General features: G+C 43.3%; 2 protein-coding genes across 4 annotated transcripts; both read right to left on the bottom strand.

Moving 5' to 3' along the window:
* Nucleotides 1-435: 435 nt before the first annotated feature.
* LOC138661696 (ADP-ribosylation factor 6-like) lies at nucleotides 436-5,239 on the bottom strand. 2 transcript variants are annotated; one of them, XM_069746553.1, is made up of 2 exons: nucleotides 5,108-5,239; nucleotides 436-1,023 (listed from the first exon to the last, which is right to left on the bottom strand). In XM_069746553.1, the coding sequence occupies exon 2, from the start codon at nucleotides 992-994 to the stop codon at nucleotides 467-469; it is 528 nt and encodes a 175-aa protein (XP_069602654.1). In that variant the 5' UTR covers nucleotides 995-1,023; nucleotides 5,108-5,239; the 3' UTR covers nucleotides 436-466. The 2 variants fall into 2 exon arrangements, with proteins under 2 accessions (XP_069602654.1, XP_069602655.1); XM_069746554.1 differs by having other exon boundaries at nucleotides 5,092-5,171.
* Nucleotides 5,240-11,354: 6,115 nt separating this feature from the next.
* LOC138661695 (golgin subfamily A member 6-like protein 22) lies at nucleotides 11,355-16,908 on the bottom strand. 2 transcript variants are annotated; one of them, XM_069746551.1, is made up of 3 exons: nucleotides 16,786-16,908; nucleotides 16,081-16,147; nucleotides 11,355-14,437 (listed from the first exon to the last, which is right to left on the bottom strand). In XM_069746551.1, exon 3 carries the CDS (start codon nucleotides 14,406-14,408, stop codon nucleotides 12,009-12,011), a length of 2,400 nt encoding a protein of 799 aa, XP_069602652.1. In that variant the 5' UTR covers nucleotides 14,409-14,437; nucleotides 16,081-16,147; nucleotides 16,786-16,908; the 3' UTR covers nucleotides 11,355-12,008. The 2 variants fall into 2 exon arrangements, with proteins under 2 accessions (XP_069602652.1, XP_069602653.1); XM_069746552.1 differs by lacking the exon at nucleotides 16,786-16,908 and adding an exon at nucleotides 16,499-16,678.
* Between the last annotated feature and the right edge of the window lie 7,100 nt (nucleotides 16,909-24,008).

Here is a 24,008-nt window from a genome sequence, read left to right as displayed (position 1 = left end):
GGAGGTTACTGCACCCGCGGTAATGTAACACTGAGACATTCACCCTGCACAGACTTTGCTGCCTTTATCGGAAACCATTTTTTTTTTTTTTTATATACCGGGGCTGTGGTGATTTTTGCTGCCAAGCAAGAGGTAACCAGCCCTTTATGTGTTAATATTAGGGAGACAGACAAGAGCGTTGGTTGCTGAGGTCTGAAGGAAGAGCGACCGCTCGACTTGTGTTAATCGCTTCACACTAGTTAAGGCAGATATCGCAGGGGGCCGTCAGAGTCCTTTACAGCCCTGCAACTCCAAAATAATAAAAAAAATAAAAAATAAAATAAAAACAAAACTCCCTTTAACTTTCATTACATAGCAAAATGGTTCCCCCAGATTTGGTTGATGAGGATTTACTCCTTCAAAAGCTCCTCTACTGAACCCATAAAAATCAAGAGGAAAAAAAAAAAATCACCATAAAAAGAGGAATTTAAGATTTGTAGTTTGACGTTAGCCACATGAGACCCTCGTAAAGTCCCTCTCCAGTGTTGGCACAAGACGGCTGGACGTACCAGTTCCTGTCCCTGATGCGGGTTAGTCCCAGCTTTTCCTGGATTTCGTGAGGCTTCATTGCATCCACCAGGTCCTGTTTATTGGCGAAAATCAGAATGATGGCATCCCTCATTTCACGGTCGTTAATGATGCGGTGGAGTTCTTGCCTGGCCTCATCGATGCGATCTCGGTCAGCACAGTCTACCACGAATATGAGGCCCTGCGTGCCAGTGTAATAGTGCCGCCAGAGAGGACGGATCTTGTCCTGGCCGCCAACGTCCCATACGTTGAACTTAACATTCTTATAGGTAACCGTCTCCACGTTGAAGCCGACCGTGGGAATGGTGGTAACGGACTGGCCCAGCTTCAGCTTGTACAAGATGGTCGTCTTCCCGGCGGCATCTAGGCCCAACATCAATATCCGCATTTCTTTGTTCCCAAACACCCTGGATAGCATATGCCCCATGATGGAGGCTTAGAGTCCATACAGCTGGGCTAGAGAGACAAAAACAGAACATGAATAGCAAGAAAGCAGAAAAATATCAAATCAATAAGAAAAATCCACTCTTGTTCAGGAATCAACCTGTTCTGTCAAATTGTGAAAAAGAACATTAGAAGGGGCATTCCAACCTTATAAAGTTTGGCGACACTATGCCGTCAGTTCATGATCAACCTATGGGACCCCAATGGATCCCGGGACAGAAGGGGCTGTGGCTCCAGTGTAGAGTTACTTCCCCCACTACAATGCTCTAATTAAAAAAATAAAAAAAAAATAAAAAAAAAGGGGCCATCTCTGCTTTTTGCTCCAAGCCGGGAGGCCACGATTGCTGCTACACAGGGAAACGCCAGAAGAGGACATTGTGCAAGACCAGAGCTGTTGATCCATCATTTCCAGGATCGGTAGGATTCATAGAGGTCTGGCACCCATCACCGCTCCTAGTGATATGCCATCTTTTTTTTTTTTTAATATCCCATCAACTCTTGGTTAAAGGGTTATTCCCATCTTTAGAAGTTATCACCTATACATATGATAGGTGGTAACTTGCTGATCGGTGGAGCGGGGCGGCCAACCAATTCTGAGAGTGGTAGAGTTCAGCCTTAATAAAGCGTTGGGTGAAAATTTATCACCATCACTCAATTCTTTATGGAACTGTCAGAGGTAACCGAAAACCGTGCTCTGCTTTACTGGCAGTCCTATAAAGAATACCCAGCCTCTGCGATACCCTTTTGGCCAGATGAAGGCAAAAAACGAAACATGTCAAGACTTTTGGGCTTCCGGAATGTCAATGTAACCCTATAAATACGGCTTTATTCGTGAATAAAGTCTTACATACATTCCCGATAAACCTTGGACTTCATTACGGCCACATGCGGAGGTGACCCCCAAAGTCTCAAAAACGGTGCATCTCCTTAAAATGGGATCAGGGATATATCAACTATCCCCTGGCCTGCTCGGCTTCTTCTCTAGAGACTCCCCCCAGTCAGTGCATGCGGAGAGATAATGCAAAATAACCCAATTATCAGGTCCTCAGTATGTGAGGATTCTAAGTACAGATGCATCAATTCCCTTTCTCTAGGTGTGTGGCGTCCCAATGTAGAAGTCGCTACAGGTGCCACAAGAGTCAGAAATCACATCGGAAATGACCGATAGTCTATAAGTACTGAACAGGACAGTAAAACATGAGAAGCTGTGTGTAAGCGGTGCCACCCAAAAACAACGCGTGGAACAAAATGTAGTGGGAACGAGCGCGGACAATGGATTCACTGTAAGCAAAGGTCAGGGGGGAAATTACTAATGGGGGCACAATGCGGGCGGACAAGCCAATAGCTCATTCTCTGTACAGAAAAAGTACAAGGGACCCAACACTGCTACTGGCCAAACCTCTCCGCGACCAGGGCGCCGAGCTATAGTGCCCGCCAACCGCAAATGAAGGGTCTCTCGGTTGGCACGTCATGGCCAGAAATTGTGTGATTTGGAGTATGCTCAGATTTATTTTAAAGAGGCTGGTAGAGTTAGGCTGTGTTCACACTGAGGCTTTGGACTATAAACTCTCCAAAAAAAAAAAAAAACACATGAGTTTTCAATGGAGAGTTTCTGCTACACAAATTAAGAATTAGTGATGAGCGAACGAGCTCGGATAAGGTGTTATCTGAGCATGCTCGGATGTTAATAGAGTATCTTCGGCGTGCTCGAAATAATACGCTCGCGTCGCTGCGGCTGTTCGACAGCTTCACAACTAGAATGGACAAACAGGCAATCCTTGCACGTGTTATGGCTGTCGAACAGTCGCGGCGACTAGAACAGAATTTTTGAGCACGCTGAAGATACTGTTAGCACTCAAGCATTCTCAGATAACACCTCATCCGAGCACATACGCTCATCACTATTAAGAATAAAAAAAAAATAAAAAAAAAGACTCAGTGTGAACAATCCCTTAGAGTGGAAAAAGTTATTTAATGGAGCAGGGGTGTTGAATAAAATTAGGAAACTACTAAAATTATTCTGCATCACAGGCTAGTAAGATAAATAGTAGAATGCCATAGCAAAAAAGGAACAGGAAACCCCTGGAGAGATTTCCTATAGAACGGATACTCGTGTGGGGGTTGGGCACTCGTGACGTCAGGACAGACTTGTACAGGACACAGAAGCCCCGGACACTTGTTTTTGATTTTTAGCACGGAGGAAGCACATTATTTCAAGCCTCTCCCATTATCACCCCCCCCCCCCGCCCCCTGAGAAAGCCACCGGATATGGAACTGAAATAAAGCAGGTTCTTATTGCATGGTAAACCCTCCAAAATTAGTTCTTAAGGCACGGTAGCGCTTTTTTTTTCCTCTTAGGCTATGTGCACACGGCGTCTTCAAGACATCAGTTTTCCAGGGCAAAAAAGCCAACCGTCGTCTTTGTGAAGTGTAAAAACAAAAGCCGCCCTGGAGAAGAGCACCTTACTTCCTAAGTGACAAAAGCCTGAAAATGTGCACAGCAATGTCGTCTTCACAACGCTGCGCATATGGTCATTTTACCTTGTGTGTACATATCCTTATGCGGATTTTCAATGAACTTCTGCGCCAAAATCCACATAAAAAAACTGCTTCAAATACTCCATTAATGGATAGCCTATTGATTTCAATGGGAAATTACAAATAGTGCACATGGTGTGGGATTTTTTTCCCCCTCAAATCGGAAAAAGCAGCAACCTATCAATTGTTGAGTTGTCAGTACTTGGGGGAAGGGTAAAAAAATAAACAGTGTCTTTTTCCATTTTTCCATATGAATCTCAGAGCCAGAAAAAAAAAAAAAAAAAAAATTAATAACAATAATAATAATATATATACACCCAAAAAAATAAGAATACCTGATTTTTCGAGTAGTTTCTATATATGGAGCGTTTTTGTACTTCAGTTTCATTCAGAAGTTGAATATGGAGCATCACCGCCTCTACCCCCCCCCCCCCCCCAAGCAAGAACTGGCATGTTGCCCCTATACCCACATAAGGGGGCAGCCCAGTATGTGCACTGTACTGGGGTTTTCCAATTGAAATCAATAGGAAGTTTACGTAAAGAGGTTTTGATGTGGATTTTGGGGCAGAATGGAGTCCAAAGTCTCCATCGATAATCTGCCCGTATGCGGAGAGTAGATTCACGTGTAAATTTTCTGCAAGTATTTGGGGCAAATTTCAGTCTATGATTTGCAAAGAGAGACGCACATTATCCACCTGACACTTTGATCAGCGATACAGGTTTTTATATAGATGATAAAATCCACATCATCACAGGATAAAATTCTGATACGGATTTTTTTTTTTTTTTCTTGCAGCATTTCGCTGGGAGTTTGTAAAATTTGCATCCACTTTTTCCGCTATTGTAATTATTTCCAGACATTGTGTCCACAACCCTAGACGGAAAAAAAAAAAATCCTCCCCGTGACAACATACTTAAAGAGGTTTACAAAAAAAAAGGTACATATGCAAAGTCATTGCTGTAAAAACCCACCGAGACCACCAAAGATTGCAAGGGACCACACTGGTTAAGTGCCAGTTGACACTCCCAGACAACCCCTTTAAGCAAGCACTGAACTTCTGAGCCCGGATATCATTTCTGCACGCTTCCCACCACCAGACATTTTGGGGTTACGGCGGCTTCTTGTTTGCATTCACTGACAGCAAGCAGAGATTGTGAAAATGTGAAGGAATGAGGCGCAATGCAGGTTAGAAAGTCGCAGAACTTTTCCTGAGACGGATTGGACCACCCCTTTAATAAGGGAGCGCCCCCCCAATCCCTGGCTCAGTGCTGACACCCCCTCTCCCAGGTCACAGTATAGAGGGGTGCAGACACCAAAAAGTTAAAGGTTCTACCTAATCCAAGGGAGGAATACCCCCATCATCCACCACACCCCCCATACATTGTGGCACAAGCACACCCAAACAATGGCCAATTATTTAAAAAAAAAAAAGAAGCCCCCCATAGTCCCAGAGCACAGCTGTGAGGTGACAGCCCTGCAGCCCAAACCCACCACTTGCACAAACACTGTCCTAAATCCTTCCCCCACAGCCTGTTACCTACAGAACCGAGCACGTACATTGCCCCCGGTGTCACAGCTGCAGCAGCTCTCAGCAGTCCCGGCTCCTGATCCGGAATCGGAAGGGCGGCGGGCAGCAGAACCACACCGAAACCAGCCGCGCATGCGCACTAACCCGCCCACCCAACGCACTGCCATCACACACTGCCGTAGCCTGACGTCTGCGCATGTCCAATGCCCTCGCCCTGGTTCAGCCAGCGTAACGCGCAGGCGCAGTATTTACCTTCAACGCCTACTGTTTCACCGGCACAATGTCCATTCAAAAAAATACACACATGCTAGCCACCTTAGGGAGAGACCCAAGTTGGGCTAAATGTAGCGGGACGAAAGAGACCGAAAAGCCCTCTACTTAAAGGAAATACATAGTGGATGCTTTCCTGAAACGGAAAGTACTTGCAAGCAGCATAATACAAAGAATAGCTGGTTTACCCAGAATCCTTTGCAGTAGGCGGAGCTATGCAAATCATCTCTTTCCACCCCAGTCTAATCCACAGCGCTTGGAACCGCCAAGCGTGCAATGCTGCGGATTAGTTTCTAAATTTACACAGCCAACCAATTCCTACCTGTGGACACGTGTCCACAGGTAGGAATTGGTTGGCTGTGTAAATTTAGAAACTAATCCGCAGCATTGCACGCTTGGCGGTTCCAAGCGCTGTGGATTAGACTGGGGTGGAAAGAGATGATTTGCATAGCTCCGCCTACTGCAAAGGATTCTGGGTAAACCAGCTATTCTTTGTATTATGCTGCTTGCAAGTACTTTCCGTTTCAGGAAAGCATCCACTATGCATTCAAAAAAAGAAAGCTTTATTAGCCCGTGTGCGCATGCGTGCCCCCTTTCTCTTTATGTGACCAGTACTTTTTATTTTTTAGGGGGGGGGGCTCAAGAGCTGAAATCACCGTCATTACTTGTCTAATTGTCATAAATGTGCTCAATGCATTTTATTGACCCATCTTTAGTCTGGATTTGGATCTGGCAGAAAAACAACACTCCAGATACTTTATGTGCTCTTGTCCCATTAATTATGGGGGGCATAATGATAATTTTTTTATGATATAGGGGGTAGTAGAATAGGAAATAGGATATCAGTGCACTGTTGAGTCTCCGTCACAAAAAAAAAATCACATTTAAAAATAAAATGCATAATAATAATTTTTAATAGTAATTTAATTTTTATAGCGCCAACATTAATATGGCCTAACTGGTGGTCTCCTAAGCAATCTATACCCCAAGACCTGGAGGCGACTGCCACCACTACATCCACTATAGTCACGCCCTTGGGTACGGCGGTGCCATGACGGAACGCATGATAAGACATTGGGATCCACTGGGCACCATGAGGCTATGTGCACACGTCCGGATTTTTAGCGTTTTTTTTTTGCGGAATTTCGCAATAAAAACGCTATAAAATCGCTTAAAAAATGCAAACATTATGCATCCTATCATTTAGAATGCATTCTGCATTTTTTGTGCATATGTTTGCGTTTTTTTCCGCAAAAAAACGCATTCCGCAAAAAAAAGGACATGTTCATTATTTTTGCGGATTTTTTTGCGGATTTCCCATCAAATTGGAGTGTCCGGAAAAAAACGCAAAAAATCCGCAAAAAAAGTGTAAAAAACGCGCAAATTCCGCGCTAAAAAAGCACGCGGATTTCTGGCAGAATTCTCAGGATTTTGTCAGGAAAAAATCCTGACGTGTGCACATAGCCTTAGTGTCTGACTTGTAACCGATCTGGCACTCGGTATTTTCTGCTTCCTTTGACTGTGATGGAACGTGTAAGGCTAGAAATAATAAACGTCAATGAGACCCCAACGTAACTACTGGTGGACATATTGTCAGTGGAGACAGATACAGGATGGAAAATCAAGGAACAGGTGGTATCAGATTTTATGGTAAAGGTGGGATATTCAGAGCCCTCCTAAAGCTTTTATGGAGACAGCAATCGAGGTGGCTATCGTGAAGGAATGTATGGCTTACAGCTTGTGTTGCCATTTTCTGCACATGCTTATAGGGCTCTGATCATAGTTCTGTGATAAGAAGAGAAAAACGGAATAAGTGATCCGTAGCGTCACTTACATAAACGGAAAGAAGAGGGGCAGCATAGGATATTCGGCTTGGTGTTAATTTTTTAGAACGGGAAAAAAAATTCTGGAATGGATAACATTATAAAAAAAAAGTGAAAAGTAATTTATGGGACCCCTCTGCTTCCGTTTATGTAATTGACGCAACAGATCACTCTCTGATCCTATAACGGAATGTCTGGGTGGACATGTGACGACATTTAGCAGTACAGATTGGATTGCTTGTGCACCTCGCTGGATTGGATTGCTTGTGCACCTCGCTGAGGTTGAACTACAGGTCTAGAGATGAGATTTAGAATTGAAAAGATGGCATGCTGATTTTAGAAAAGTATGCCTCCTAGTAGAAACTTATCGCAGGGGCTCTTACTGCGGAGATTCCCCACCGGAAAACCCATTTCTAACCTCTAAGGGTGGTCTAATTTGTACAGGGGGTTTTATAGGATCATCATCCTTTGGTCAGGGGGATACAAAGATCGTCTCTCTGGAAGACCCATCCAGTCCTGTGTTACGCAGACATCTCACTGATTGGAATAACCATTGTGTAATGTTTGATTTCCCCCATGGAGGCGCTGTAGGAAAATTGAACAGTTAGGCTGCCATCACACGTTCAGTATTTGGTCAGTATTTTACATCAGTATTTGTAGCCAAAACCAGGAGTGGAACAAATAGAGGAAAAGTATAATAGAAACATATGCACCACTTCTACATTTATCACCCACTCCTGGTTTTGGCTACAAATACTGATGTAAAATTCTGACCAAATACTGCTGGTGTGACGGCAGCCTTATTGTCAAATTTCTCCATTACTTTACAGTCAGGAGACCCTTCTTATAAGGGGATACTGAAAAGAAAAAGATAAATATTTTTTTTTTTAAATTGACAACTTCCATGAAAAAATTGAAAAAAGAAAATGATCAATATGTCACTTGGACCCCAAAGTGGCATTAATAAAAAACTACAGCAAATGTTCACCCCCCCCCCCCCCCAAAAAAAAAAATATTCGAAAGTGAAGAAGAAAAATTGAAAGCAAAGAGGATCCTATTGGGTGTCGCTCAAGGAGTCGGACCTGGTGGAGCGCCCCCTTGCTGAAATTAGGGGTGCTTGTCTTTTTTTTTTTAATAAATACAGAGGAGTGATGTGAATAAGGTCAGTAGCACAAAATTAGGCAAAAACTGCTCATGTAAGGGATGATCATCAATGTAGTGATCAGTATGCGTCCCATCTGCTTCCCCCTCACCCACCACTTCCGCTCTGGCCAATACTATTGTACTATGTCTTGTCAGACACTAAAAGCGAGTGCACGTGTGGCGGCCATCTGCTCCAGCTTTCAATATGTAGATAATATATTTGTTTGAAACATGTTAGATGTAGTGTAGTGGGGGAGTTTCTTCATTCTCTACACTTATGGTCAAAACTTTATTTTCAATTCTCATTTGTAGATATTGTACAGACTCTAATAGGCAGCCATTGCATAGTTGAAAAGAACGCTAGGGTTACGTAAAAGTGGAGCTTTCAGTAGATTTTTAAATTTTATCTCAGTATTTTCTTTTACTGCTGCTGGCTGATCCACTGATTCCAGAACAGTTTTTCCTTTTCTTCTATGCCCCTCCGTTCCAAAGTTATGCCCCATGGAAATAAAGCTACAAACGTCTCCTTCAACCAACTGGGTGTATGCCACATAAGCAGCAATAAAAGAGAAAATCATCTCACCCACCGAAGAAGGATTCCTAATGCGCGGGAAAAGACCTGTAGTACGACAAGAGTTCACATGTAGGAAAAATGTAGAAATCCAGTGTAACCCTGGTGGGTGTGGACCCACTGAGCCAAGGGCCGGGCTTACCCTGGAGGGGTGCATCTAAGTGACTACCTGGTATTCACTAGAGTCTCTGATGGTGAGGATAGGCTTGGCCGCAGGTAGTCACCAGGTACCTCACCACAGCAGTCCCCAAGTCTGAGACCCGGGTCTGAGGGTCAGAGACATGGGTATGAGGTACAGGAGGGCGATGGCAAAGACATAGTCTAACAATTCGTAGTCAGGGAAGGCAGCACAGGATCAGAGTACGAAATCAAGGTCAGGAGTGGAGAGATCATACAGGATGTGTATACGAGTCGGGTCAATGGTAAGAGAGACAGAACGAACAAACATCCATCCTCAGGATCCAAAAACAAGCAACTGGGAACCAAGGATCGGGCAATGAGCTGTGGGAGGAGCTGCCTAATATACCCACTGCTGCCTAGGGATAGGCTGGGGAAGGTAAACCCTGCAAGGCAAATTTGGTCCTGCCTCCCTAAAACCAGGTGGAGACACTCTAGGAGCAGAGCTGGTAGTGAACACAAGGCAGCTCAGGGAGACGGTCTGACGCTGGGGAAGCAGAACGGTTACCACATTGAGTAGGGCGGCGCTGAGAAGGCGTACGAGACACCGTCGTGACATCCAGCAAAGTGGTCCTTAAAATAACATCTTTATTGAAGATCAATTAAAAATGCAATGTGGAATAGCAAACGCATTCCTTAATCATTGAATACAATGGTATCGTATTTGGTACGCAATGATTAAGGACGTTGTATTAGAAACACTTATGCTATTCCATATTGGATTTTTAATGGATCTTCAATAAAGATGTTATGTTAAGGACACCATTGTTGGATTTCTACATTTTCCTTACATGTACCACATAAGCTCTTTGTGGGCGGTGTCTTTTTCTTCTCTGATGCTGGTTAATCAAAACATGGCTACTGCCATAGAGGAGTCTGTGTTACACGCCCAGTTTGTTGAAGAGAATATTTGCACCTAAATTACAAGGGGGTATAACTTTAAAATGGAAGGGCACAGAAGAAAAAGAAAAGCTGTTCCTGAATGAATGGAGCAGTGGAAATTGCATGAGGTACTCAGCTTAAATTAAAAGATCCGGCGAAAGGTCCACTCTAAAGGGTTTCCAGTGGGAAGAAGTTATCTATGCACAGTATAGGTAGATCATTGGGGATCCGACTGCTGAGATCTTCACCAATGGCCAGAAGGGGGCACTCATTCTCTACAAGACCTCCAAGCGCTGTGCTCGGCTCCCTCCGAGAGTCCCATATAGAATGAGGTGAGCGGTGGTCAAACATGAGCACTTCATTTAGATGGGAGACAAAAGTGCCTCATTCTGGTCAGCAGTGTGGGGGTCTCGTAGGTTGAATTTGCAAATATGTAGAACACAGCTCTATGTATGTAGTTTAACCTTGAGTCACGTGGCCCCCTGGACACAGTGGCACTTTCTGGGATTGCCGGGTGCTGGCCCCTGTCCTGTTCTCCACTCTGGACAATACCAGCTTATATGAAGGGTCTCCTGTCTGTAAGTCGATAAAAATGTCCAGCTGGGACACTGGGTGGTCAACTGTCATCTGTGGGAAAACTTGACAGCAACTGTTCAATGTTCCTACAGCGCCACCGCAGGGGAAATCAAACATTACACAATGGTTATTAAAATCAATCAGATCTCCATGTAACACAGGAAAAGACGGGTCCTCCGGAGAGAGAGGCGCTCTTTGTACCTCTTTGGCCAAGAGATGATGATCCTAGAGGACCCCTGCGCCATGAATACGTAACGTCTTCTTACTGAAATGAGCAGGACAAGTAGGTACAAACAGCAGGCTGTTACACTTGGCAGGTCAATGTTGCCTGGAGCCTGAGTAATATTTTTTCCCAATACATTACTCGTATAGTTTAGTTGGATCTCCTTAAAAGTTTCTTTTTTTTCCAAAATATTGGACCACGGTGTAAAAAGAAATTGCGTAAAATAATGAAAGTTATATTACTTATCTAAGAATTTTGCTTCTGCTCCAGTGCCACATGGACAGCACAATAATCAATGACTGGCTACACACAAACTTCTCATATGACCGCTGCAACCAGTCAGTGGCCCTAACAGTGTACCGCTAAGGCTGCAGCGCTCATGCTGGGGATGTTGTCGTTGCAGAACTGGCCAGTGGAAAGCATCAGAAGTGATAGATTAGGTAAGTAATCTGCCTTTTATTAATTTCTGCAATATTCCATGGTAATTCAGAAATACCCTTTAATAATAACTAAAACGCCCCCCCAGGGCCAGTCCTTTCTATTACCATCATAAAATATGGCAGACGGCACAGAAAAAAGCCACAATAATAACCACACGTAGGAGACACGTCCACATTTAAGAACATTTAATGCAGTGATATTTCACGCAGTGTCCTAACATGGTGCAAAGTAGAAATACATTTATATATTATATGAAGAAGTGAAGCAACGAGGCGAGACGAAATGCTTTGGTGAGGGTCTTCGAGACAGCACCAGCAAGATAGGTCACATCAAATGGCTATGTTATCCAGCATTGTGATACAGCACTCATCCCATAGTCAATCCTGTATATATATATATACCGGTAATATCCTGTATAGTGAAATCGGCAGTCATCCCATAATGGTACGGCCAAGCTCCTACGTGTGGCAATTAACTCCTACATGTCATGAATCCATGGTTGCGTTAACCTCTCTAGTGCAGCATGCAGTATGTCCCTACCCTCGCGGTAGTCATCGCTGAGTAATTATGCCTGGTGATTCTTCTAGTAACTTCATAGACGTATGTTCCCCAAATGGTGAAGTGTAAACATGTCTGATTTTTCTGTCTAAGAATCTTTTTTTTTTAGTTTAATCTAAGACACATGCTTGAGCTAAAATGGTAAATGTCTCCACAACTACTATTTCTTCAAACTCACAAGTGCGCTGGGCCTTTTTACCTTGTATGGAAAGTGAAGAATAAAACTGTGCCGCTTAAAATATATATCTCGAACACAGTTGATCATTTTATCCAGTGCCTTCCGATTCATCTGCATAATTGGAGAGTCTATCTGAGGCTTCCTGTACCAACCATTCAACCATGTCCTTCACTTCCACCCTTAGAGTTCCTAAATCGGTGTTCTCACATCCCATACCATCATCTTGATCATTGACGCATGTATGGAGGATATTTTCTTCCTGGTAGGTATGGTCTATGGCGTTTTTTGATGCTAGCACCTTCTCCTTTGGTAACCCCAGAACTTGTGTGTTTGCTTCCTCAGAAGATGCACAGGTAATGATGTTGTTGGTCATAGTCTTCTTTCCGATGGATTCATTGTCTTCAGAACCTAATGTCATCTTGGTAGATGAATCTTTACATGTTTCTGAGTTCACGGGCTCTTGATCCAGCATGGATGGTCCTTGATTAGACATGTTGTTCATATAATGTTGCTCATCTTGAACATCTAAAGAGACCTCCGAGACCTTTGTAGTGTTGTCTTCAAAGTCTTGCAATGTTTCTTTTGGAGTGTCATTGAGTGTCCTTTCCACCAGACTTTTCAGAACTACCAACTTGTTCCCTTGATCATTAACTACTTCATCATGGCTCTCCTTGTCTCCATGACTTCTTTCATTCTCTACCTTTTGGTCAGCTCTATCTCCCTGACTCTGCTGCTCAGTCATGTCTTTTTCCTCTATCTCACCATCTTGCCCAGACAAAAAATTCCTTACATCTTCTAAGTCTTCCTCCAGATTCTGTTGCCCTGACAAATTATTTTCAGTATTTCCCATGCTTTCTGTTTGACTTTCTAGTTCTGACGCAAATGTATTTTCCTTGGTACATACTAATTCTTCACTCTCTTTCTTAGGTAAGTCTTTTTCCATGACCTCCTCCTCCCCTCTTTCCTGCTTCCCCACCTCCTTTGCTTGGCTCACATTATCTGACAGAGCTTTATCCAAATCCCCCACCTTTACTCCATAACTCTTTTCTTCTAGCACACCTTTCTCCTGCTCTCCTACTCCATCTCCATCTAACATCTTTTCTACTTTTTCTATTTGACTCTCCTTTTCTGCCAGGTTTTTGTCTTCTTGGCGACTCAACCCACCTTCTAGCAAGATGCCCTTTTCTTTAAGGGTTTCTACACAAGTCTTCTGCTCTGCCATGTCTTCACCCATGCCTCCTAGACCTTTTGCAGGTTCTTCTATTTTCACTGATTCCTCCCCTAATTTACTTAATATTTCTTTGCCGCATTCCTGTTTTTTTAAGCTATTCTGTTCTGCCAAATCTTCGCTCATGCCTCCTAGATCTTGCATAGGATCCTCTATTTTTACAGATTCTTCCCCTGTTGCACTTAACTTTCCAATGCAGCATTCCTGTATTTCTAAGCTGTTCTCATGCTCAACTAGGTCTTTGTCCATGTTCCCTACATGTTCTTCTATTTTCACTGAATCTTCCCCTTGTTTGCTTAACGTTCCTTTACAGCATTCCTGTTTTTTTAAGTTGCTCTTCTGTTCTACCAAATCTGTGCTCATGCCTCCTAGATCTTGTGCAGGTTCCTCAATTTTAACAGATTCTTCTAATAGACCACTTAACTTTCCTGTGCTGCATTCCTGATTTTTTAAGCTATTCTCCTGTTCTGCTAAATCTTTGCCCATTTCTCCTACACCTTGTCCAAGACCTTCATTTTTTTCGGATTCCTTCCCTGGTCCACTTAACTTTCCTGAGCAACATTCCTCTTTTTTTAAGCTGTTCTCCCCTTCGCCTATTTGTGAACATTCCTGTTCTTGAACATCATTATCTGCCTTTCCCAATTTTTTTTCCTGACTTTCCTGTTCTGTTGTATCTTTTCTTTTCTCTTCCATCACATCTACATGTTCAATACTTTGAAGACCCTCTTCGCTATGTTCTACTACTTTCTCCTTGCACGGTTTTACGTCAACATTTTCCCTATCGTGCTTACGTTGAGCCATTTCTATCACTTTCTCCTTTTCTGTAGAATCCTTTTCCCGCATTAAACGATAGCATCTAATTTTACGGAGAAATGACGCTTTAGAATAGGGTTTCAGTTCTTCTTCTTGAACGCCGTCATTGCTTTGCTCCTCTGTCTTATCCTGAATGTCATTATTACCTGTTGTCTCTGCAGCTCGAAGGCATGGAAGTCGGAAGATGCCACCAGTCACTTTCCGTTTTTTGCCTTTCGCTTCCTCCTGGTCTTCTGTAATTTGGCTGCTTGATGGGTCCTCCTCTGTCTTATTGGTCTTATTGTTTGGTTCTGTCTTCTTTACAAATATACGAACAAAAGCTCCTCTTAGGCAGGATGGTTGAGCTGCTTTTGGACTTTGGTTGCTTTTGACAGATATTTTACGTGGCTTCTCTTCTAATTTGGATATTGTGTTTTCGGAGAGTTCTGACTCTTGCAAGATTCCCATTTCTTCACAGTCTAAGGTCTTTTGGTTACCTAAATGAAATAAAGAAATGTTTAATTCATTGAAAATGATTGCATTCTGTAAGTCCTACTAACCTTGGTGATGGGTTTTACGGCTGCCCATACTCACTAGATGAATGTCAACTGAACCCACTAATGTCAAAAGGATTGCCTGATAATCTAATGGGTAACGGGGCGTCCTGACTGTCTCTGATGAAGGATAAAGAAGGATTGGTCATGACCATGTTGGATTTCCTTTTGTACCACGTAGCAGCTGGAAAAGAGCCCGTGCATGCTCTGTTGTGCCGAGCATGTGTTTGTATAGGGGCTCAAGATGAATAGCTATCAAAAGTGTATGGAAAGTTTAAGAAGACTGGAATGAAAAGGCTCTGACCTCGGCTATGGATGTATCAGTGATGCTATGAGTAACCAGACAGATGAGCGTTTCACGGGTCACATTATAGGAAAACGGTTATTGATATATTCTTATTAACCTGGAAATTCGGTCCATGTTTGAGGACCTATCAGCTTTCTCGACATGTCTTTTTTAACGAAAAGTGTGGATTTTCCCATGAAAAACAACAATGCTAGAGCATCTCTTCTTAGAATTCCGATCTTAGAATTCCGAGTTGTATCATCCCTCTGTTATTCCACCTGGAAATATGTGACTAAATTATCAGTTGGGTTTTTATCATTCCCCTTATGAGGGGGTTGCATCTGACATTATTTAATTGTTGCTGACTGTGTCGACCATGGAAACGATACTACTTAATTGTCCATTTGATTGCACAGTGCTGTGAGGAATAACAGAAGGGAAAATAAAACAATGCAGAATTCTAAAAAAAAAAAAAAATGTGCTCCAGTTTGGTTACTTTATGTTGAATATAAGTAATTACTGAAACAGACAGAAGAGCTCATAAGTCTGCTTTAATCAGGACCTCTCACCAGTCAAAAGTGGCCGTTTTTTGCTCTAATTTCATTCCCGCTGCTCCTGAGTAATTTTTTTTTAAACCATCATATGGTTCAAGAGACTTGGGTCTTTTTATTCTGTGCTAAATTTTATAGCCTTTACCAAGGGAACGTGAGTCACAAGATCCTCGGGGGCGTGTCTTTAGGCTGCTCTGGATTATTATTCTGTAAACACCACTCCCGTGAAAAGACCATAAATATCCGCACTAAATAAAGGGAACCGTATGGCGTATTTGAAAAAAAAAAATCCAGAATACTCAGGCGAGCAGCTGAAATAAAATAAAATGAAAACTGGTGATTTAAAGATATATTAAATTATCTGTGCTGGAACCAGGTCCTCTTTGAAGGCATATTAAATTATTTGAGCTGGGACCAAAGGACCATACACACATTAGATGAAAATAATCTGAAATTGATGATTTTTGGGGGGGACCTGCTGACCATCTGACATATTTGGGGGCTCCTGAATCTTCCCTGAAATATGATCTCGTGGGGAGAGAAGGATCGGACAGTTGACATTTCAAAGGCTGATCCTTGTTTTCAGGCGAGATAAGCCACTTGCCAGAAAAGTTTGGCAGTGGCTTTCTCTCCTTTCCCCATTTAAAACACCTGAATGAATATTCCTGTACATGGGGGGAGTCAGGAGACACAAACTTTTAATCGACAATTATCTCATGTGTATGGCCAACTTAACCCTTTCCTCATACCTGAATTGATCCCTGGCCAGTCGAACCTTGCGCCGCACCTCGGGAGCTCCTGAAGATGAAGGGTCGGCTGTAAAAGGGAAAAGGTGCAAGATCCACCTTAGTAGATACCATTTATATGTCAGACATTCAGAGAAAAACATTCTCCACTGTTCTAAAATCTGCATTTATCCCACCCTTTCATTTACGACTACTACCTATGTGGAGGATCCCCTCCCCGTCATGAGTGGAATCATTACTGCAAGCATACTGATTCTTTGTATATTTCCTCGGAACAATTGGAACCTTCTACATTTTTGACCCCAACTTAGAACCCTTATGTTAGATCTGACACTCATCTTCTGCCCCCTGTATATAGTGTAGGAGGTGGTCACGTGCCGTGTACATAGTAGTATGTGTCGTGGCATTGTACGTGAGTCACCTTCCTGTCGGAGTGATGTATCTGTTGTGTCTAACGTGGTCTATTAGGTCTCTGGTCCTGCGGTGAGTGGGGGTCTGGTGTAACGGTGCGCTGCCATCTGTTCTTCTTTCATACATTGAGTTCCTCTAGTAGGATGACAGGTGGATCCTTTGTCTACTGTCTCCCCCACCCGTATACCTCCCTATAAAATATAATGAACCCCTATAACGCTCCCGGCTACGTTATATATACATGTCCAAGCCAGTGCTATATTTGGGTCCCTTTCCCCACCCCTTCCGTCATCTTACACAGCGTGCAGCCTTGGATCCTCTCTTCTGCGGGATGCAGACTGTGTTTCTGTGCAAACAGACCCCCCACCACCATCACACACACAGACGTCGCTCGCACTTCACTCCGGTTTCCATAGCAACTGATCTGCAAAAAAAAAAACCATTCACAACCCCGCGAGGATGAACTCGCCGAAGCGTATTTTTTATTTATTTTTTTTTTATTTTACATACGGAGTCTTCAGACCTAATCATGGCCTGATGATCGTTGATTACGACACAACCAAATGCCTCAGCATTTCTTAGGTAGACGGGTTGGAAGAATGTCATTGTCGGGAAGGTTTTCTGAATGGATACAGAAATCTAGAGGCAGTCGATGTGTCTTACGCATGGCGATTGATCCTAGAAGATACTTGAGGGTTTCCTGCCAGGTTTCTTTCTCATGCCAATATTCCCATCTGGGATTTTTATGGCACGTCCTATAAATGCCTAGTAGATGCAGGTCCCACCTCTGGTCTGAAAAAAAAATGGTACTTAACCCCGAAGCCTGTTTTCACCTTCTTAGCCAGGCCAATTTTTACAATTCTGACCGCTGTCACTTTATTAATTTTCCTTTTGACCTAATTTTTTTTACGTTCGCAAGGGTAACAGGAAAAAATGGACCATGCGATTTGTTGTGCAATTTCTCCTTAGCATGTGAATTCCCCATATGTGGGGGAAATCTACTGTTTGGGCGCACAGCAGGGCTCAGAAGAGAAGGAGCGCCATTTAACTTTTTGAATGTAAACTTTGCTAGCATAACTAGCACACGGCATGTCATGTTTGGAGAGCCCCTGATGTGCCTAAACAGTGGAAACCCCCAACAAGTGACACCATTTTGGAAATTAGACCCGTTAGGGAACTTACCTAGATGTCTATTGAGCACCTTGAAACCACAGGTGCTTCACCGAAGTGTATAACGTTGACCGTGAAATAAAAAAAATAAAAAAAAATCACATTTTTCCCAGATAAATATTTTTTTAGTTCCAAATTTTGCATTTACATAAAGGTAACAGGAGAAATTGCTCCATAAAATTTGTTGTGCAATTTCTTCTGAGTGTGCCTATACCCAATATGTGGAGGAAAACAACTGTTTGGGCCCACAGCAGGGCTTGGAAGAGAAGGCGCCATTTGACTTTTTGAATGCAAAATTCACAGGAATAATTAGCGGATGCCATGTCTTGTTTGTAGAGCCCCTGATGTGCCTAAACAGTGGAAACCCCCCACAAGTGACACCATTTTGGAAACTAGACCCCTTTGGGAGCTTATCTAGATGTGTGGTGAGCACCTTGAACCCCCAGGTGCTTCACAGAAGTTTATAACGTTAAGCCGTGAAAATAAAAAAAAAATCCCATTTTTCCCACAAAAATCTTTTTTAACTCCAAATTTTGTATTACCACAAGGGTAACAGGAGAAAATGGACCCCAAAAATTGTTGTGCAATTTCTCCAGAGTTCACCGATACTTCATATGTTGTCGAAAACTACTTTTGAGGCACAGTGCAAAGCTCGGAAGGGAAGAAATGCCATATTACAGTGCAGATTTTTGCTGCACTTGTTTGAGGGTGCCATGTTACATTGGCGGAGTGCCTGAGGTGTCAACACAGCAGAACCCCCCAGAAGTCACCCCATTTTACAAATTAAACATTACAATGAAATCATCTAGGGGTGCAGTGATTATATTGACACCACAAGTGTGTCACAAACTTTATAATATTGGGCAGTGAAGATAAAATAATTTAGATTTTTGCCACCAAGATTGTGTGACAGCCCCATGTTTTACATTTTCACACTGGGAAATGGGTAAACGTAGCACCAAGATTTGTCCCACAACTTCTACTGAATGTGGCAATACCCCATATGTGGTTCTACAGTACTGCTTAGCCATACGGAGAGGCTCGGATGGGACAGAGCACTATTTGCCTCTTGGAACGCAGATTTTCCTAGAATAGTTTGCGAATTCCATATAACGATCCCCTATGTTCTAGAAAAGCACAAACTCCCCTCAAGTGTCCCCATTTTGGAAATTATACCCCTTTGGGAATTTATCTACAGATGTAATGACGATTTTGACTCCATGGGTGTTTTCCAGAAACAGGCAGCAGTGGATGTTGCTGAGTGAAAATTGAAAACTGTCTTTGTAGTGACCAGTACGCTGTACTGACCAGTACGCTGTAGTGACCAGTACGCTGTAGTGACCAGTACGCTGTAGTGACCAGTACACTGTAGTGACCAGTATGTTATGCCCAGCTCACGCTTCTGGAGACACGCACCTGTAAATTAGGCAGGCTCTCATCACTACAGAAATGCCAAACATGTGGGCGCTAAATGTGGTTTAGGCACACTAGGGCTTAGAAGTGAGGGGGGCGTTTGGATTTGGGAGCAGGGAATTTGCTGAATTTCTTTTGAGGGGCGAGGAGCCATTTCACTTTTCCAGAGCCTTTGTGCTACCAGTAACGTAGTAGCCCCTTATATTTCTACTAGATGGTGGCCCGATTCTAACGCATCGGGTATTCTAGAATATGCATGTCCACATAGTATATTGCCCAGCCCACGTAGTATATTGCCCAGCCACATAGTATATTGCCCAGCCACGTAGTATATTGCCTAGCCACGTTGTATATTGCCCAGCCACGTAGTATATTGCCCAGCTACGTAGTATATTGCCTAGTCACGTAGTATATTGCCCAGTCACGTAGTATATTGCCCAGTCACGTAGTATATTGCCCAGTCACTTATTATATTGCCTAGTCACGTAGTATATTGCCCAGCTACATAGTATATTGCCCAGTCACGTAGTATATTGCCCAGTCACGTAGTATATTACCCAGTCACGTAGTATATTGCCCAGTCACGTAGTATATTGCCCAGTCACGTAGTATATTGCCCAGTCACGTAGTATATTGCCCAGTCACGTAGTATATTGCCCAGTCACGTAGTATATTACCCAGTCACGTAGTATATTGCCCAGTCACGTAGTATATTGCCCAGTCACGTAGTATATTGCCCAGTCACGTAGTATATTGCCCAGCCACGTAGTTGTTGTGAATTCTGTGGTCAAGCTCCCTCCTGTGGTCATGAGTGGTACTTCGGCTGGTTCTGTCCATGAGCTTCCTCTGGTGGATGTGAGTGGGGCTGCGGCTTCTGAGTTTCCTTCCTCAGGTGACGAGGTTAAGTCGTTAGGCGCTGCTCTATTTAACTCCACCTAGTTCTTTGTTCCTGGCCTCCAGTCAATGTTCCAGTATTGGTCTTGCTCTCTCCTGGATCGTTCTTGTGGCCTGTCTGCCCTGCATAAGCTAAGTTTGGCTTGTGTTACTTTTGTTTGCTATATTTTCTGTCCAGCTTGCTATATTGGTTTTTCTTGCTTGCTGGAAGCTCTGAGACGTAGAGGGAGCACCTCCGTACCGTTAGTCGGTGCGGAGGGTCTTTTTGCCCCCTCTGCGTGGTTGTTTGTAGGTTTTTGTGCTGACCGCAAAGCTATCTTTCCTATCCTCGGTCTATTCAGTAAGTCGGGCCTCACTTTGCTAAAATCTATTTCATCTCTGTGTTTGTATTTTCATCTTACTCACAGTCATTATATGTGGGGGGCTGCCTTTTCCTTTGGGGAATTTCTCTGAGGCAAGGTAGGCTTATTTTTCTATCTTCAGGGCTAGCTAGTTTCTCAGGCTGTGCCGAGGCGCCTAGGTTTTTGTCAGGAGCGCTCCACGGCTACCTCTAGTGTGGTTTGATAGGATTAGGAATTGCGGTCAGCAGAGTTCCCACGTCTCAGAGCTCGTCCTATGTTAGTAACTATCAGGTCACTTTGTGTGCTCTTAACCACTAGGTCCATTGTGGTTCTGAATCACCTGTTCATAACAGTAGTATATTGCCCAGCCATGTAGTATATTGCCCAGTCACGTAGTATATTGCCCAGTCACGTAGTATATTGCCCAGTCACATAGTATATTGTCCAGTCACGTAGTATATTGCCCAGCCATGTAGTATATTGCCCAGCCACGTAGTATATTGCCCAGCCACGTAGTATATTGCCCAGCCACGTAGTATATTGCCCAGTTACATAGTATATTGCCCAGCCACGTAGTATATTGCCCAGTTACATAGTATATTGCCCAGCCACGTAGTATATTGCCCAGCTACGTAGTATATTGCCCAGTGACGTAGTATATTGCCCAGTTACATAGTATATTGCCCAGTGACGTAGTATACAGCACAGAGCCACGTAGTATATTTCCCAGCCACGTAGTATATTGGCCAGTCACGTAGTATATTTCCCAGCCACGTAGTATATTTCCCAGCCACGTAGTATATTGGCCAGTCATGTAGTATATTGCCCAGCCACGTATGTCACAGGTTAAAAAATAAAAAATAAACGTATACTCACCTTCCGAGGGAGCCCTTATAGTCATGTCGCTTGTGTGCGGTGCACTCGGCAGCTTCCAGTCCCAGGCTGGTAGCGCAGGACCCGTGATGATGTCACGGTCACATGACGTGACGTCATGGCAGGTCCTTCTTGCGCAGGCGCGCCGGACCTGTGATGAGGTCGCGGTCACATGACCGTGACATCATGGCAGGTCCTTGTCGCATACCATCCTTGCCACCGAAACCTGTCGCTTGCATGGAGCTGTTACCGGAGCGTCACGAGGAGCGGGAAAGGTGGCAGAAGGTGAGTAGGTAATGATTTTTTATTTTTTTAATTATTTTTAACATTAGATCCTTTTACTATTGACACTGCATAGGCAGCATCAGTAGTAAAAACTTGGTCACACAGGGTTAATAGCGGCGGTAATGGAGTGACTTACCCGCGGCAAAACGCGGTCTGTTACCGCTGGCATTAACCCTGTGTGAGCGGTGACTGCGGGGAGTATGGAGCGGGCGCCGGGCACTGACTGCAGGGGAGTAGGGAGGGACTAATCGGGCTGTGGACGTTGCTGATTGGTCGCGGCAGCCATGACAGGCAGCTGGCGAGACCAATCAGCGACTTCGATTCCATGACAGACAGAGGCCACGACCAATGAATATCCGTGACAGAAAGAAGGACAGACAGAAGGACAGACAGAAAGACGGAAGTGACCCTTAGACAATTATATAGTAGATTAACAGATGATGGTCCTGAGTGAGGACTTGCTTTTTTTGTGGATTGAGTTGAAGCTTTTATTGGGAACATTTTACATAACATTTATGATCACAATTATACCAAATATGTGTACTTTTATTGTTTATTGTTTTGTTTACCTAAATAAATGTTTTTATTGGAAAAATATTTGTTTATTTTTTTTTCTTCTATATTTGGGGATTTTTAACCCCTTAACGACCAAAGGAATTTTTTATTTTACATTTTAATTTTATGCTCCCCTTCTTCCCAGAGCCATAACATTTTTTTGGGGGGGTCAAAATGGCCATGTGAGGGCTTGATTTTTGCGGGACGAGTTGTACTTTTGAACAACACCATTGGTTTTAATATCGTGTACTGGAAAATTGGAAAAAATTCCAAGGGCTGTGAAATTGCAAAAAAAAAATGCAATCCCACAGTTGTTTTTTTTTTTTTACCATGTTCACTAAATGCTAAAACTGACCTGCCATTATGATTTTCCAGGTCATTACGAGTTCATAGACACCAAACATGTTTAGGTTCTTTTTTATTTAAGTGTTGCAAAAAAAATTCCAACGTTTGTGAAAGAAAAATTGTGCGATTTTCCGATACCTGTAGTGTCTCCATTTTTCATGATCTCGGGTTGGGTGAAGGCTTATTTTTTGTGCGCCGAGCTGACGTTTTTAATTATACCATTTTGGTATAGATACGATATTATGATTGCCCATTATTTTCATTTTAATGCTATCTTGTGGAAACCATTTTTGGCATTTTTCCTTTTTTTCTCATTATATCGTTTAACGATCAGGTTAATTCTTTTTTATATTGATAGATCGGGCAATTCTGAAATATGTGTATCTTTGTTTTGTTATTGTTTTATTTTGAATGGGGCAAAAGGGGGGTGATTTGAACTTTTATATTTTTTTAATATTTTTAAACTCCAGGCTCTCCATGCATGTGACGTGATTGTAACACAGCCGTGACACATGCAGCTGCAGAGCTGAGCAGTTGATCAGCTGAGCGATCCAGGAAGCCGGGTTCCCTCTGCAGCTTATTCGGTAAGCTCTATTGCTTGCCGAATAAGCAGAGACCCAAACAAATTTGCTCAATTCTCGTCACGACATCATGGCTCCATCACTTGGGAAAGAATGAATGGCTGTAAGAATACACATCTGCTCCATTTACTATCAAAGAACCCATGGATACATTCTATGGAAAAAAATTGGTACCATCCGGTCACCTGGCCTCCATGGAGACATTAGGAAAATCCAGGTTCTGACCCTCTTGTCACCTGGAAGCTACGGTTATGTTTGGAGAAGCCAGGTTGGGACCATCCAGTCACCTGGCTCCATGGAGACATTTGGGGATATCAGGTTGGGACATTCCGGTCACTTGACCCCCATGGATACATTAGGCAAAACCAGGTTTGGACTATCCGGTCACCTGGCTCCATGAAGATGGTGGGAGAAGCCAGGTTGGGACCATCTGGTCACGTGCCTGAAAGGATTGTCAGCTCCCTAAGCTTGTCGTTACCGCCTCTCCGTGAGTGCCACAGGTAGGGATGGTTGGCTCTGGAACTCCCGAAGTTGCAGCTGCTGTAATCCCAGCAAGTCAGTGGAAGGGTGGGACTTTGTAATTGTGCACCTTCTTGGGTATTTTGCTGGGACTGTTCTATATGTTATTGTCTGTTTTGTGGTTCAATAAAGTATTCCCTCACTGTTTTACCCTCACCCTGTGTTGTCTGAATAGTATTATGCCCACGGGAAAGGAGAACGGGCGTTCAGTGAGATGAGCCATCGTCCATGCGGTCTTGGGCCAGCGGACGAGAGCACCCGCTGATCCCATTGTCTCCACAACATTTTACCCAAGAGATGAGAATTTTGAGAATGAAAGATAGATCCAGGAGGAGAAATAGGCAGATTTCTCTAATAGGATATATTACACAGTTGCCTATTTTCATGTGTGCTATTGATTTCCGAAGAAAGCAAAGATTAAAACAGACAAATACTCTTTAACCACCCATTCTAAAAGGTCATGTCGAATTAGTGCGGCTACATGCAATCATATTGCTCCGGGAGCAGGGATCTGACTGTCAGATACAGCCAGAGACCCAGGGAG

Source organism: Ranitomeya imitator, chromosome 2, assembly GCF_032444005.1.
Source record: "Ranitomeya imitator isolate aRanImi1 chromosome 2, aRanImi1.pri, whole genome shotgun sequence".
In the NCBI taxonomy this organism is placed as follows: domain Eukaryota; kingdom Metazoa; phylum Chordata; class Amphibia; order Anura; family Dendrobatidae; genus Ranitomeya; species Ranitomeya imitator.
Note: the sequence above shows the minus strand (reverse complement) of the source record. Positions and strands in the feature narration are given on the sequence as shown.

Bases quoted from the DNA above. Each gene is read 5' to 3' on its own strand.
- LOC138661695 (XM_069746551.1), bottom strand. From the start codon at position 14,408: ATGGGAATCTTGCAAGAGTCAGAACTCTCCGAAAACACAATATCCAAA.
- LOC138661696 (XM_069746553.1), bottom strand. From the start codon at position 994: ATGGGGCATATGCTATCCAGGGTGTTTGGGAACAAAGAAATGCGGATA.